Source organism: Antechinus flavipes, chromosome 5, assembly GCF_016432865.1.
Source record: "Antechinus flavipes isolate AdamAnt ecotype Samford, QLD, Australia chromosome 5, AdamAnt_v2, whole genome shotgun sequence".
NCBI lineage: Eukaryota > Metazoa > Chordata > Mammalia > Dasyuromorphia > Dasyuridae > Antechinus > Antechinus flavipes.
The window spans coordinates 236,865,385-236,878,491 of record NC_067402.1 but is presented as its reverse complement, the minus strand read 5'-3'; the positions used below and the strand labels follow the sequence as shown (position 1 = coordinate 236,878,491).

At 30.6% G+C, this 13,107-nt stretch overlaps 1 protein-coding gene across 1 annotated transcript in view; it reads right to left on the bottom strand.

Annotated features, from left to right (window-relative positions):
- Positions 1 to 869: 869 nt before the first annotated feature.
- Positions 870 to 13,107, bottom strand: part of CNTN1 (contactin 1) — a 250,874-nt gene continuing 238,636 nt past the window's right edge. Inside the window, exons 22-23 of the mRNA XM_052000864.1 lie at positions 12,142 to 12,298; positions 870 to 3,299 (exon numbers count right to left, since the gene is read on the bottom strand). Of these exons, the coding sequence (XP_051856824.1) occupies positions 3,223 to 3,299; positions 12,142 to 12,298 (234 nt within the window). The 3' untranslated portion in view covers positions 870 to 3,222. The remainder of the gene's footprint in view (positions 3,300 to 12,141; positions 12,299 to 13,107) is intronic.

Here is a 13,107-nt window from a genome sequence, read left to right as displayed (position 1 = left end):
GTTTTAGGTCACATAGGTCACATTAGGTAATAAATTTTAACCAGGTCCCATGACTTTACATTCAACATATTTTTACTATACTGAGCAGAATGAGAAGTGAAGAATATGAAACTTCAGGGTGAAATTTAATTTCATAATAAATTTTTAAAAATGGAAAGGAGTTTGGAATACAGAATAATTTGTCAAGTTCCAATCAGAGTATGCCTGCATTGGTTTGCTAAGACAAGTTGCCCCAAAAAGCTAATAGTTACTTAGGTTTTTAAAAATTCTTAAATTGCCTGTGTAACACAGTTTCTAAGATTCCTAGGAGAATCAGGGTAAAAATATTCTAGAAAAACTTTAGAGTAAGCTAGGAAATGCATGTGGATACACATTTTTTTAAAAAAGAGTTCCTGGGTTTGTTTTTTCTTTGATCTTGGAAAGACTCTGGACAAGAGTTTTCAAGTATTTAGTAAGAGAAGTAAGAAGTGACATTGACAATATACATCATCCATCAGGGAGTGAGATTGTCATGAGGAGAATAAAGCAGATAAGTAGTGAAGATCACTTTTTGAAATATCAAAGGACTTTGCATATACTGAAAAAAGCAGGCATAGAAACATAGTGTATGTCATGAAAGTGGGTAGTTCTATTGTTATTATGATGAGATCAAATACTATTAATTAATTTTTATGCAAAACTCCAATATTGAAAACATTGTATTTGCTGTTTAGTGTATGGGGGAAACATGCATATATACACACATATATATTCTCTGTAACATCCTTCAAATTTCATACAATCAGATTTTAAAGTTGTTACACTAAAGTTGTAATGAGACAATGGTTCTAAGAAGATAATCCTTTTTGGGTAGAATGAAAGGACAACTGTTACATCTTGGATAACAATGTTACATTTATTTCATTATAATTTATTTTTCATTCATAGAAAGGACAAAGCACAGTCAATCTACTCCATTGAAAAAATGATTAAAAAACTAAAAACAAAAATTCAAGCATCATAGCTATCAAATAAAACTATGAATATCATCTTTCTTGAAATATAAAGAAAGAATAAATATGTCTATATATAAAATTTAATTAAGAATTTTTTTGTAAAACAACTAAAACATTAGTTTGATTAGCAATGTTTTAAACATAAGACACAAATTAAATTGGTATAATTTTGTGAAACAATAAAAAAGCAAAGTTACATGATCATTATGTGAGTTATTATGAACTATGAATTTTTTTTTAAATCCCTAAATTCTTTTTCACCCTTTTTACCTTTTACAATCATGCAAAAAAAATTAGTTTTGCTTCTTACCATCATATTATCAGGGTGGGGTAAACGCTAACATATATTAAGCAATAATGTGTTATTGCTTATACCAAATTGTCCAAAAGCATTGAAAAAAAAAAACAGAAATTTTTTTAAAAATTAAACTTGTGCAAAAGAATTAGAGTATTAATTTTTCTTAGATATGAAGATGTTTTTCTCTCCCAACCAATTTTATGTTTTGTGAAATTTAGTAATGAATTGCTGATTCTGTGAGAAATTATCCATTTCACTTATTTTTTTAAAAAATCTCTAATAACAAATACTTAGAAGCAAATGAATGCAATATTACTATTTTTATAATGAAGATTCTAACATTTACAATTAAATATATAGTACAAAAATTATATAATTTAAAGAAAGAGGTGTAAAGTAGTAATAGTTCTAATCTCATTTCTTATAAATATTTTAATGACTTTCTACTATAACCTAAAAAGATAAATTCTATGTTTAATTAGTTAGCAAGGATATGCTAATAAGATATGATTCAGTTTATTGTTCTTGAAGCAGGATTACTTGAGAAATTTGATTAATATCATATTCAATATTTTGAGCCTACCAAGGTAAATAAAAGAATGCTCTTTTTTGATTTTTACATTCTACAAAAACTCTTTAACAAAAGCTCTTGACAGACACAGTCAAAACATAAACATTATTGGCTTCTGTTAGATATCCAAGTTCATTTATTTTTAAGAAACAAAACCAAAAATATTTTGCTGTGCTCTTTTGATCCCCTTAGCCCTCCCCTTCTCCTGCAGCATTCCATCAAAATGAGAAATTCTGTTAGAAATCATTTTAAAAAATACTAAAAGCTTTCACACCCAAGGTTAATTGACTGGTTTTATACCTTGACTAAAGGAAGGTTATACCCAGGAATGAAGAAGAAAAAGAAGACATGATATTATTAAATCATTGTAACCTGACTCATTTTTGTATTTCTGATTAATAACAATTATTCATTCTCAGTCTTTGTTCACATTTTAGAAAAAAAATAAAAGTATTTAGTAAGAATCAGAATATCACATGAAAATGAAAAGGCTAACAAAAAATTTTAACTTAAAACAGAATTTTTGAGGCCTAAAATTAAGATTTCAAAAAAAAAGTAACTTGGAAATATAATTTATCACCAGTATGACAAAAAATCTAAATTATCTGTAATTTAGAAAATCACTCTTTTTTTAAAAATTCAAAGGTATTAGACAATTCAAATGTATATACAAAGTTTAAGAATTTTTAATTCTGGGAATTTAAACATTTAAAACAAACTTGTTGGCATTTTTTTCATTGAAAAACCTTCATAACTGGACAGCTTTCAAAATGTTTCAAATACTTAAACATGTGTTTATAGAGTTGAGAAAGTTCTGCAAGATGAACTGAATGTTTTTGCTTTGACTGTATCTCTAAAAATAAAGACCATGAAGATAGGGGCCATTCTAAAATACATAGTACACAAAACATAGAAGAGTACAAACAGACCAAGTTATTCTTACAATTATTACATAAATCTATGTTTCAGTCTCTAGCATATGTTACAACTTGTCATTAAAGCACCTTTGGATGGTGATTTTATTCTTACTGTACAATCTATATTAGTGGATGTTAACAATTAATTTACTCTATTGACCAAATCATGCAACTGTCACAGATCAGTTTAAGAGTTTTATAAGGCATATTGTAACAGGTTAAAAAATCATTTTGTATACATCCCAAAGAGTATTCATTAGATGAAGGGGTTCCTAAGTGTCTCAGTCCTTGAATTTACTGTAACACAGCAGAGTAATTTTTTTAAAGTATAACAGATTTGGATTAAGATAGTGCCACAGGAATCAGAAAGAGTGGTAGGTAGTCCTTAAAGATTTGAGGAGCATTCACAGCTATGCATTGATAGCAGATATCCAGCTACAATCAGAATTCCCAAAAAGCTAGGATGCCAAAGGCAGGCAGCAATAAGCCAAAGAAACTAGGCGAAACTTCAGATGCACCTAAAAAGTAAACATAGTTTGTTATTTGTGATTACTTTACAGGTATCATAATAATTCTATCTACAATGAGGAAAATCTTGAACATCCAATGGTTCCTTTAAAGTCAGCTGTTTGCTACTCACAACTAAATATATACTAATGCAATAATTTCTATAATGCCTGGTCTTGATATATGTTCCTTTCTTAATATACATAGAATATGGTTTTGCTTAAAAATTTTGTAATTAACAAGTGCTATCCTACTCTCTAAGGAATATAAACTGATAGTTTTTGTTATGTTTGTAATATTTATAAATAGTTACATTAGAAAGTAAGGTCTTTATTTGAAATTTGTGTATGCGAAGGTCTTCCAGAATAATCCACTAAAAGGAGAAACTACAAAGAAGTGCTCTATGCCCCGCCATCTCCTGAGACTCTTATAACTAATATACAATGAGCACAAAAATAGATGATAGACATACAAAGAAGAAATAAATGAATAATGTTTTATAGCACCAGTTTTAATCATGTCATTATAGATAATCAGAGAAAACATGTCAAGTGGAAAGTGGATATTTTGCATCTATGTGTAACATTTTCAAAATGTACACATCCTGACTCGGCTGAAACACTGAATAAATATAAGCTCTAAGGTGATGGCACTGGTCCTTGGAGTCAAAGAACCTGTGATAACATCCTAACCCTATTACTGTGACTATAAAAATCACTTATCATATGTTGTATAAATTTTCTAAGCTGTAGATGAGAGGAAAAGTCTATGATCTTTAAGACCCAATAAGCTCTAGAGTTAATTTCTTATAAGATGTATTATTTGATTATGGTGATGTATGATTTGATTTGATTATAATTATTACACAGAAAAGCAATTTAACTAAAATGGAATATTTGTACCAAAAAACTGCACTCTCCAAAGTACAGACAGGGGCTTAAAGAATGATTTAGGATAACACTTGATATTCTAGACAAAATTTTATTAAAATAATTTGTTTAATCAAGTCAACAAGCATTTATTAAACATTGACTAAATGTCAGTCACTGAGTAAATGCTTGAGATGGAAAGGCAAAAAGTACCTGTCCTCAAAGTGATTGAGACAACATGAAAACTATCATATTTTAGATAAATTACATATAATTTCATTGGAAAAGCACTAGCATTATGAGGAATCAGAAAAGGTTTCTTGCAGAAACTATGATTTTATCTGAGATTTGAAGGAATCCAGGGAAACCAGAAGATGGAGATGAGGAAGGAGAGGATTCCAGACTTAGGGTTCAATCAATAAAAATATATAGGATGGAGAAATGGATATTCTGTTAAAGGAGTATTTTGTTCATTATTGTTGAACCATACAATATGGAGTGTAAGACTAGTAAAGTAAGAAAGGAGCTGAGTGAAAAGAGCAGGACCAGGAGATCATTATATACTTCAACAACAATACCATATGATGATCAATTCTGATGGATGTGTTTCTCTTCAATAATGAGATGAACCAATCAGTTCCATTTGTTCAATAATGAATAGAACCAGCTATACCCAGCAAAAAAAACTCTGGGAAATGAGTGTGAACCACTACATAGCATTTCCAATCCCTCTGTTTTTGTCCGCTTGCATTTTTGATTTCCTTCACAGGTTAATGGTACATTATTTCAAAGTCTGATTCTTCTTGTGCAACAAAATAACTGTGTGAATATGTATACATATATTGTATTTAATATATACTTTAGCATATTTAACACATATTGGTCTACCTGCTATCTGAGGGAGAAAAGAGGGAAGGAGGGGAAAACTTGGAGCAAAAGGTTTTACAATTGTCAATGCTAAAAAATTATCCATGCATATATCTTGTAAATAAAAAGCAATTTAAAAAAAGAATGTGGACAGTAACAACAAAGAGAATAATTATCAAGAAATCTTGTACTTAAAAACTTTCTTTGCTTATATTTATGACATTAAGACATTTTATCACTCTTTTTTTTCTTTCTCACTCTTCCCAACTATTCCATCCCAATCATTTCTTTTACCCTATCCTCCCTACCAAAATGTCTGTAATGATTTTTTTTCGAAAACAAAATCTAAGCCTAATAAAATAATATTAAGAACTACCTTTCATTAAAAAGAAAGAAAGAAAGAAAGAAAGAACGAAAGAAAGAAAGAAAGAACGAACGAAAGAAAGAAAGAAAGAAAGAAAGAAAGAAAGAAAGAAAGAAAGAAAGAAAGAAAGAAAAGGCCTCATATTGAAGACATAGAGGGTATGAATGATTCTAAGGGATCATTACTTATGGAATGAAAGGGAGGACTTGTGCTTTAGGAAGATCATCACATTCATAGATGCACTGAGGGGGATGGATTGGAATGGGAAGAGATGAAATATGAATACCAGTCAGAAGAGGGTGCTGTTTCTAAGTGTCCTGAGGAGAGATGATGAAGAATTTGTACCAGGATGGTGACAATGGCACAAGAGGGAAGGAGACTTATGTGACAGATATAAAGTGACATATTCTCTTGGTTTTTAGTAAAACTTCAAATTTTTAACAATAATTCTCTATAAATGCTATGATGTTTCATTCCTTCTGACATTTTATATAATTTTTTTTTTATATATAATGCTCTGGCACACATTTCCTTTAATCCTTAAAATTATCCTCCAGGGGTAAGGTAAATATGGCAAGTATTATAATCTTTACACATTATAAAACTAAGGTATAGAGAGGCACTTTGACATTAATATTGATATGTCATATTGTTGAATGAATTACAACTCTTCACACTGTACAATAGCATATACATATTATGCACATTCTTATTTTACCAATGAGAAAATCAAAGCACAGTAAAGTTAAATATATATCCAAGCTCACACAGTTAACAAGAGCAAAGTAGGAAAAATCTATCACTTGATTATGTCAGTCTCCACTCCTTTTTAAAGACATAACAATGTTTTGATCTAAAAAGATAGTTATCATTCAAGTACTCTTCAAGAAACACCTCATATATATTATAGGTTTGAGTTATGTATATACAAAAAAACTTTAAAAACAAAACACAAGTGTATGCTGCCAACATTAATTTGTCAAGAAAGAGGTAATTTAGGAAGCAAATAAGAAATAAAGATGGAAATAAGAAATAAGCATAATAGCATCTACTTCCAGGCATCTGCTAAGTGATTTATAAATATTATCCCAAAATTGATATTTAATTATGTAATGGATATGAAATGTTGTAATACTATAAAACATTTAGTATTTATTTTAATTTTTTGCATTTTTGCATTAAAAGATCCATAATTTATACTTTTGTGTATGCTACAAAAACACAAAAGCATTCAAACACATACAAAAATTACTTTTGAAAGTATTGTTTCAAAGTAGTTATATAGGGTCAATCATTTAAATAGAGTATTGATATTTTTGTATCTCAAGAAATAAACTTATTAAGTCAATTCTGTTTGAAAGAAAGATATAGTATATCTTCCTTCATAGGCTCAGTTCAGTTACAGAACATTTTATCTTTTCAGAGAGTCATGTATCTGACAAAGAAAGGGAAAGTAATGAATATATGAAAGGGATGTCAGCAAAAACAGAAGATAAAAGATTTTCATCAGATCAAAATGAATCCTGGAATATGCTAGTAATTATAGATTTATTTCACAATTTATTGTGAAAATATTATATTCTATTTGTTAAATAATCAGGAATAGATATTTAGCTTACTGGCTATACACATACACACAAACATAAAGAATTTTCTACAGTTACATAATACCATTATAAACAATGTTATTAGCTTGCCAGGGCATACTTTTTATCATAACTTCTGAATTCAGGATTCATCTCATGAATTTTGCTGTGGTAAAATTTTATCTCTGCATATCTACCTGTGCATACATGCACGTATGCACACACATACAAAAAGAGAAATAACTTGAAAAGTAATGATCTGAACAATTGGTTAATAAGTCTGCTACATATCTATCTTATGAAGACTTTCTTGTGTAATTTCTTCTTTCCCTCTGGCAAGTAGAAAAATTTATAGATTTTCATTAATATGATATGCACTCGTGTTTTGTGCATTTTCCTCACTTTATCTCACTAACATATCTTGTTCAGACAAAATATTAGAGAAGACATATAAAAATTTGGACTAGCACCATCTTACCAGGTCAGGAATATTACTTATTTTCCTAAGTTAACTTGGATTTGATTAAATCCAGCACAAGACTCTATGGGTCTCTACGCTAAGGATCTATCAATCAGAGATAGTCATGCTCCAACAGATTATTATTGTTGTATGTCACAAAGCAAATGCTTGGGTTGGAAACATCCTCTTGTTTATGAACAGTTAGGCTATAGGGTCATTGAAACATCTAATTTGATAATATTATTATTAGGAATCATTTGGAAATAAGGAAGTAAACCTTTGGGAACCACATTTAGACAGAAGAGATGTGGGATTCATTTTCAGAGGTTTTATTAAACCATGAGTAAGATTCCCAAGAATGAGAGTGAAGAATCCCCAAGAAAGAGATAGAAGAAAAGAGAACTAAAGACCACTAAAATGCTTGTTGAAAATAATTAAATAAATGAATAAATATGTACAGTTTGTTAATGTGAATTTTATGAATATGTACATTATTTTATTAAATTTTCCAAATTACATTTTAATTTGAATTGAGAAATACCTGGGACTGTTCCATACTACAATGTGGCTAGTAAGCTGTGTGGTTTACACCTCTGATCTGTATCTTTGAAAAGGTTAGATATTTTTACAAGGATAGAGTTGCATCTTATCTCTGAGATCAGCAGAATTGTGGAGAAAAAGCAACCTTGTTATCAGATCATGTAATTTTATGACTTAACCCCTGCACCCATTCTTCTAATGATTCACTATACAAAACCTAATGTAATTACATCCATTGTACTGAATACAAGAAATTCTGCTCTGCATGATCCCAAAATGTTGTACCCAACATGTATCTAGAGATTAAATCCCTATGTAATGACATTGGTACACAAAGAATGCTATTGATGGACTATGTACTCTAGATAGGCCTGAAAAAAGCTATATAAGCCCAATCTGTATGCTAGGAAAATGAAGCTGTTACAAGTGAGCAAGACTATTGTTTTCACATCAACTTTCTCCTCTCTCTCTCTCTCTCTCTCTCTCTCTCTCTCTCTCTCTCTTCCATGCCCCATCCCTCCTTCCTCTCTCTTTCTGTCTCTCTCTCTCTCTTTCTCTCTCTCTCTCTTTTTTTTTCTCTCTCTCTCACTCTAGCTCTTGATCTTCCTCCTCCTCCGTCCCCCTCCCTTCCTTTTTCTCCTTCTTCTCTCTCTGAATCTGTCTCTGTCTCTCTATCTCTCAGTGACTTAGATATTAACTTATTCTTAGATCAAATAAAATTTCTTATATTGAACTTGAGTTCAATATTGTATTTAGATATAATATCAGTGTTAACCTTATTTTTTCTCTCTCTGGCAAGGGGGAAAGTGGGCCTTTAATGAAACAGAGAATTTTAATTTTTCAAACATCATTGAATAAAAGAACAAAACCTTGTGGACATTTTAAAATGGCTATTAAGGAGTCCAGAGAAACAGAATTTATGCTAAAAGAGAGTTTGTATTCTAATAGGAGAATAAGAAGCAAATGTCTTCTCAAAAATTTTAGTAACTTCACCAGTCATAGAGAAATGTAAATAAGAGAAACATACAATAATTTTGTTTTTTATTTTTTGTTTGCTTTGTTTTTGTGAGGCAATTGGAGTTAAATGATTTGCCCAATCACACAACTAGGAAGTATTAAGTGTCTGAGGCCAAATTTGAACTCAAGTTCTCCTGCCTCCAGAGCCAATTCTCTATCCACTGTTCTTTGTTTAAATGGTCTTTGAAGTCTGAAAGGAGGAAAATAGAGATAAAAGGTGGAGAAAGAGAAATTATTATCACATAATAGTGACAAATAAGGAAAACATGAAGGAAGAGATAAGAGAAAAGAACATTGTTTTAATCCAATAATTAACAAAATTATAGCACATAAAGGCACAAAAATACATTAAACTCAAAAGGGCAATAGAAGAGGGAAGGATAGGGGAGAAGGAAATTAAGAAGAAGAGTAGGGATGTTTTAGAAGATATGAAGGAAGAAAGTAAAGGGAAGAATAAAAGTCTGATACCAAGAATTGGGAAAGGAGAAGAAAAAGAGATCCAAAGGAGCAGAAACAGATGAATTAATTTATATATTACAAGCATTAGAGAAACCCTCCTCCATCTTTTAACACCTTCTTATTTCTAAACAGCAGGCTGAGTGCAAAGAGCAGAAAAAATACAAGAGTATAGGATTAATGGAAAAAATATAACTAATGATCTTAACATAAATGGCAACAGTATATACAGACCCGTAAATTAGCAGAATGGATTAGATAACAAAATCTAACAATATATTGTTTATAAGAGAGACACTTAAGATATAAAGATTCATATAGAGCTAAAAATGAGATATGAGGGCAAATTCAATTATCTTTCAGCTGAACTTTAAAAAAAAGTAATAAAGATAATGAACCAATATATGACACATACATCAAATAATATGGCATGTAAATACTTAAAGGAAGAAATATATAAACAGTGAAAACTGTGGGGAACCTCAAAGTATCCACTTCAGAGCTAGACAAATCTAAAGATAAATAAAAAGGAATTTAAGGTCCTAAATAGAAATGTTAAATTTCTCAGTTATTAAATGGGAACAGATAGAAGCTTTCATTTTAGCTTAACTAAAGTTGACTAGGTATTATTATTGGGGCATCAAAACTTTATTAAAATATAGAAAACTAGAAATAGTAAATACATCATTTATGTGAATTTATGTGAATTTCACAGTGAAATATAATTCTAATAAAGAGCCTTTGGGAAAAAATTAAATTTATTGGAGATTAAATTTTAAAGGACTGGTAGATCAGAAAATAAACTATTAGAAATAAGAGAAAAATTTATTCAAAAAATGACAAAGATGAGACATTACAAAATTACAAGCAGTTCTTAGGAGAAATTTTCTCTCTTTAAACCAACAAACAAGCTAAGGAACAAATCATTTATTTGGATACACAACTAAAATAATTAGAAAAAATTAATCAAAAACCACCTAGCAAAAAAAGTAGAAATTCTGATAATCAAAGAAAAAATTAATCAATCTTAAATAAAACCAACTAGACAAAAAAACTCAGATTATTAATTTCACAGGTTTGTTTCAAGCTATGTTGGTACTCTACATGAAATTTAAGAGGCACAAATAAAATTGTGTAATGTGAACTTTAAAATTGTTTTTAGAAATTTTTTAATTGGGGAAGGGAAGGGTTTTTTTAATATTTTATTTTATTTTATAATAACTTTATATTGACAGAATCCATGCCAGGGTAATTTTTTTTTTACAACATTATCCCTTGCACTCGCTTCTGTTCCGATTTTTCCCCTCCTTCCTTCCACCCCCTCCCCTAGATGGCAAGCAGTCCTATATATGTTAAATATGTTGCAGTATATCCTAGATACAATATGTGTGTGCAGAACCGAGCAGTTCTCTTGTTGCACAGGGAGAATTGGATTCAGAAGGTAAAAAACAACTCGGAAAGAAAAACAAAAATGCAAATAGTTCACATTCGTTTCCCAGTGTTCTTTCTTTGAGTGTAGCTGCTTCTGTCTATCATTTATCAATTGAAATTGAGTCTTTGTCAAAGAAATCCACTTCCATCAGAATACATCCTCATATAATATCGTTGTCGAAGTGTAAGGTGATCTCCTGGTTCTGCTCATTTCACTTAGCATCAGTTCATTTAAGTCTCTCCAAGCCTCTCTGTATTCATCCTGCTGGTCATTTCTTACAGAATAATAATATTCCATAACATTCATATACCACAATTTACCCAGCCATTCTCCAATTGATGGGCATCCATTCAATTTCCAGTTTCTAGCCACTACAAACAGGGCTGCCACAAACATTTTAGCACATACAGGTCCCTTTCGAAGGGAAGGTTCTTGAAAGAATAAAGTTTGAACTGAACCCAAAGAACATTTCAAAATTGAGGACCTGCATAAGTGTGCCTCAGTTAATTTGTTGAGGACAGCAAATATTTAATTGGGAGGAAAATACATCAGGGAGGTATTCTGTAGCACATACTACCCTAATCTACTCTAGAAAGGGGAAGAAGGGAAAGAGAGAAAAAGAGAAAGGGAGGGAGAGAGAGAGAGGAGAGTCACTTCTGGTGATTCATATTTTGGGCTGAAGAACTTGAACTTTAACATGATGAAGCAATTCTTATATTGGTCTCTTGTTCCTATGACAGCAGAAAGGAATCTGTTCCCAGAGTAGCAAGGAAGAACCAACACTTCAAGTGACTCTTTGAAGGAAGCAGACTTTAAAGGAAGATATATTTTCTGCTCTCTCTTAGATATTAACTTATTTTTAGATAAAATAAAATTGCTTCTGTTGAACTTGAGTCTAAATACAATATCAGTATTAATCTTATTTTTTTTTCTTTCTGGCAAGAGGATGTCACTCTAGCAAATAATAATTTGTTACTCAGTGAATCTTATATTCCATGGGTTGTAATTATATTTGAGTTAGTTTGGAAACATTATATACATTTTATACATCTGTGTACTCTATAATGCCAGATTATTTGGATAAAATGTAAAAAGATGGATCCCAGATCTCCCTCAGTGAGTCATAAAATTTTAGGAATATAGGTAAGGGTTCCTAAACAATTCAGTCCACTTGGAGAATCTGAAACTATATTGTCCCAGATAGTAAATACATTGATATTTATAAATGTTTAATCCTAAGGTTAATAAAATGACTTGCATACCTGAAATTTTAATTTGTGATACCACTCCATCTCCTCCATCACTGTGTGCTCGAACCTCCACAATATACTCTCCATCTCTTGGGATTGGGACCTCTATTGAATGCTTATGAGTTGAATATAACTTGCCCTCATGTTCACCATCAGGTCTGTAGAGCACCTTTTAAAGTACCAAAATATGTGAAGTTAATGCAATGATATGGGTAGGAGTAGGGGCAGGAATGTGAACTGAACCCATGATTTCATGGGTATAGAAAATACCCAGATGAATTCCCTCTACCAATAAGGGTTGGCAACTTATTTTCCTACAACTTATACTCTTAAGAGAGTTTCTCAGGTCTTTGAGAGTTTAAGTGACTTGCCCAGTGTCTCACACGCATAATGTTTCTAAGATATATTTGATTTCCAGATCATTCTGACTTCAAGACCAGCTCTCTATACAGTTGAAAATAGAAAAAAAAAATTTTGGACACATTATCTTTTCTTCAAACTGTTCAAATTCATAGCTGTATTTCATGAGAAAAAATATTTGATTCTTTGTAGTCTATGAAAACTGAATCTTATAATTTTCCCACATGTAACTAAATAAAGCTACAGAAGGTTTTTTCCTATAAGTAAAAACCTGGGACTCGCACAAAGGATTAGAGGTCATTTTTACAATTTTCTTTGACTCTCTGCCTATGAGTAGTGGGGTGATCTTAGGAGCAATATTAGTTTGGGACATATAGGACATAATTTTTTCTTATTTTTATTGATTCAAAGTTAATACTCCAATTTGCCTCAGACTTCTCTATATAAACATTGTACTTCCTCATTGCTATAATCAAAATAGTTTAATTAAAGATTTATCTATTAAGATTTCAACACACTGATTACTAAGAATCATTCTATTCTTCATAGCTATTATTCATCCATCTTTCATAGGTATGTATGTTAAAGAATTACCTAATAATTTTCTCAAAATTCTTT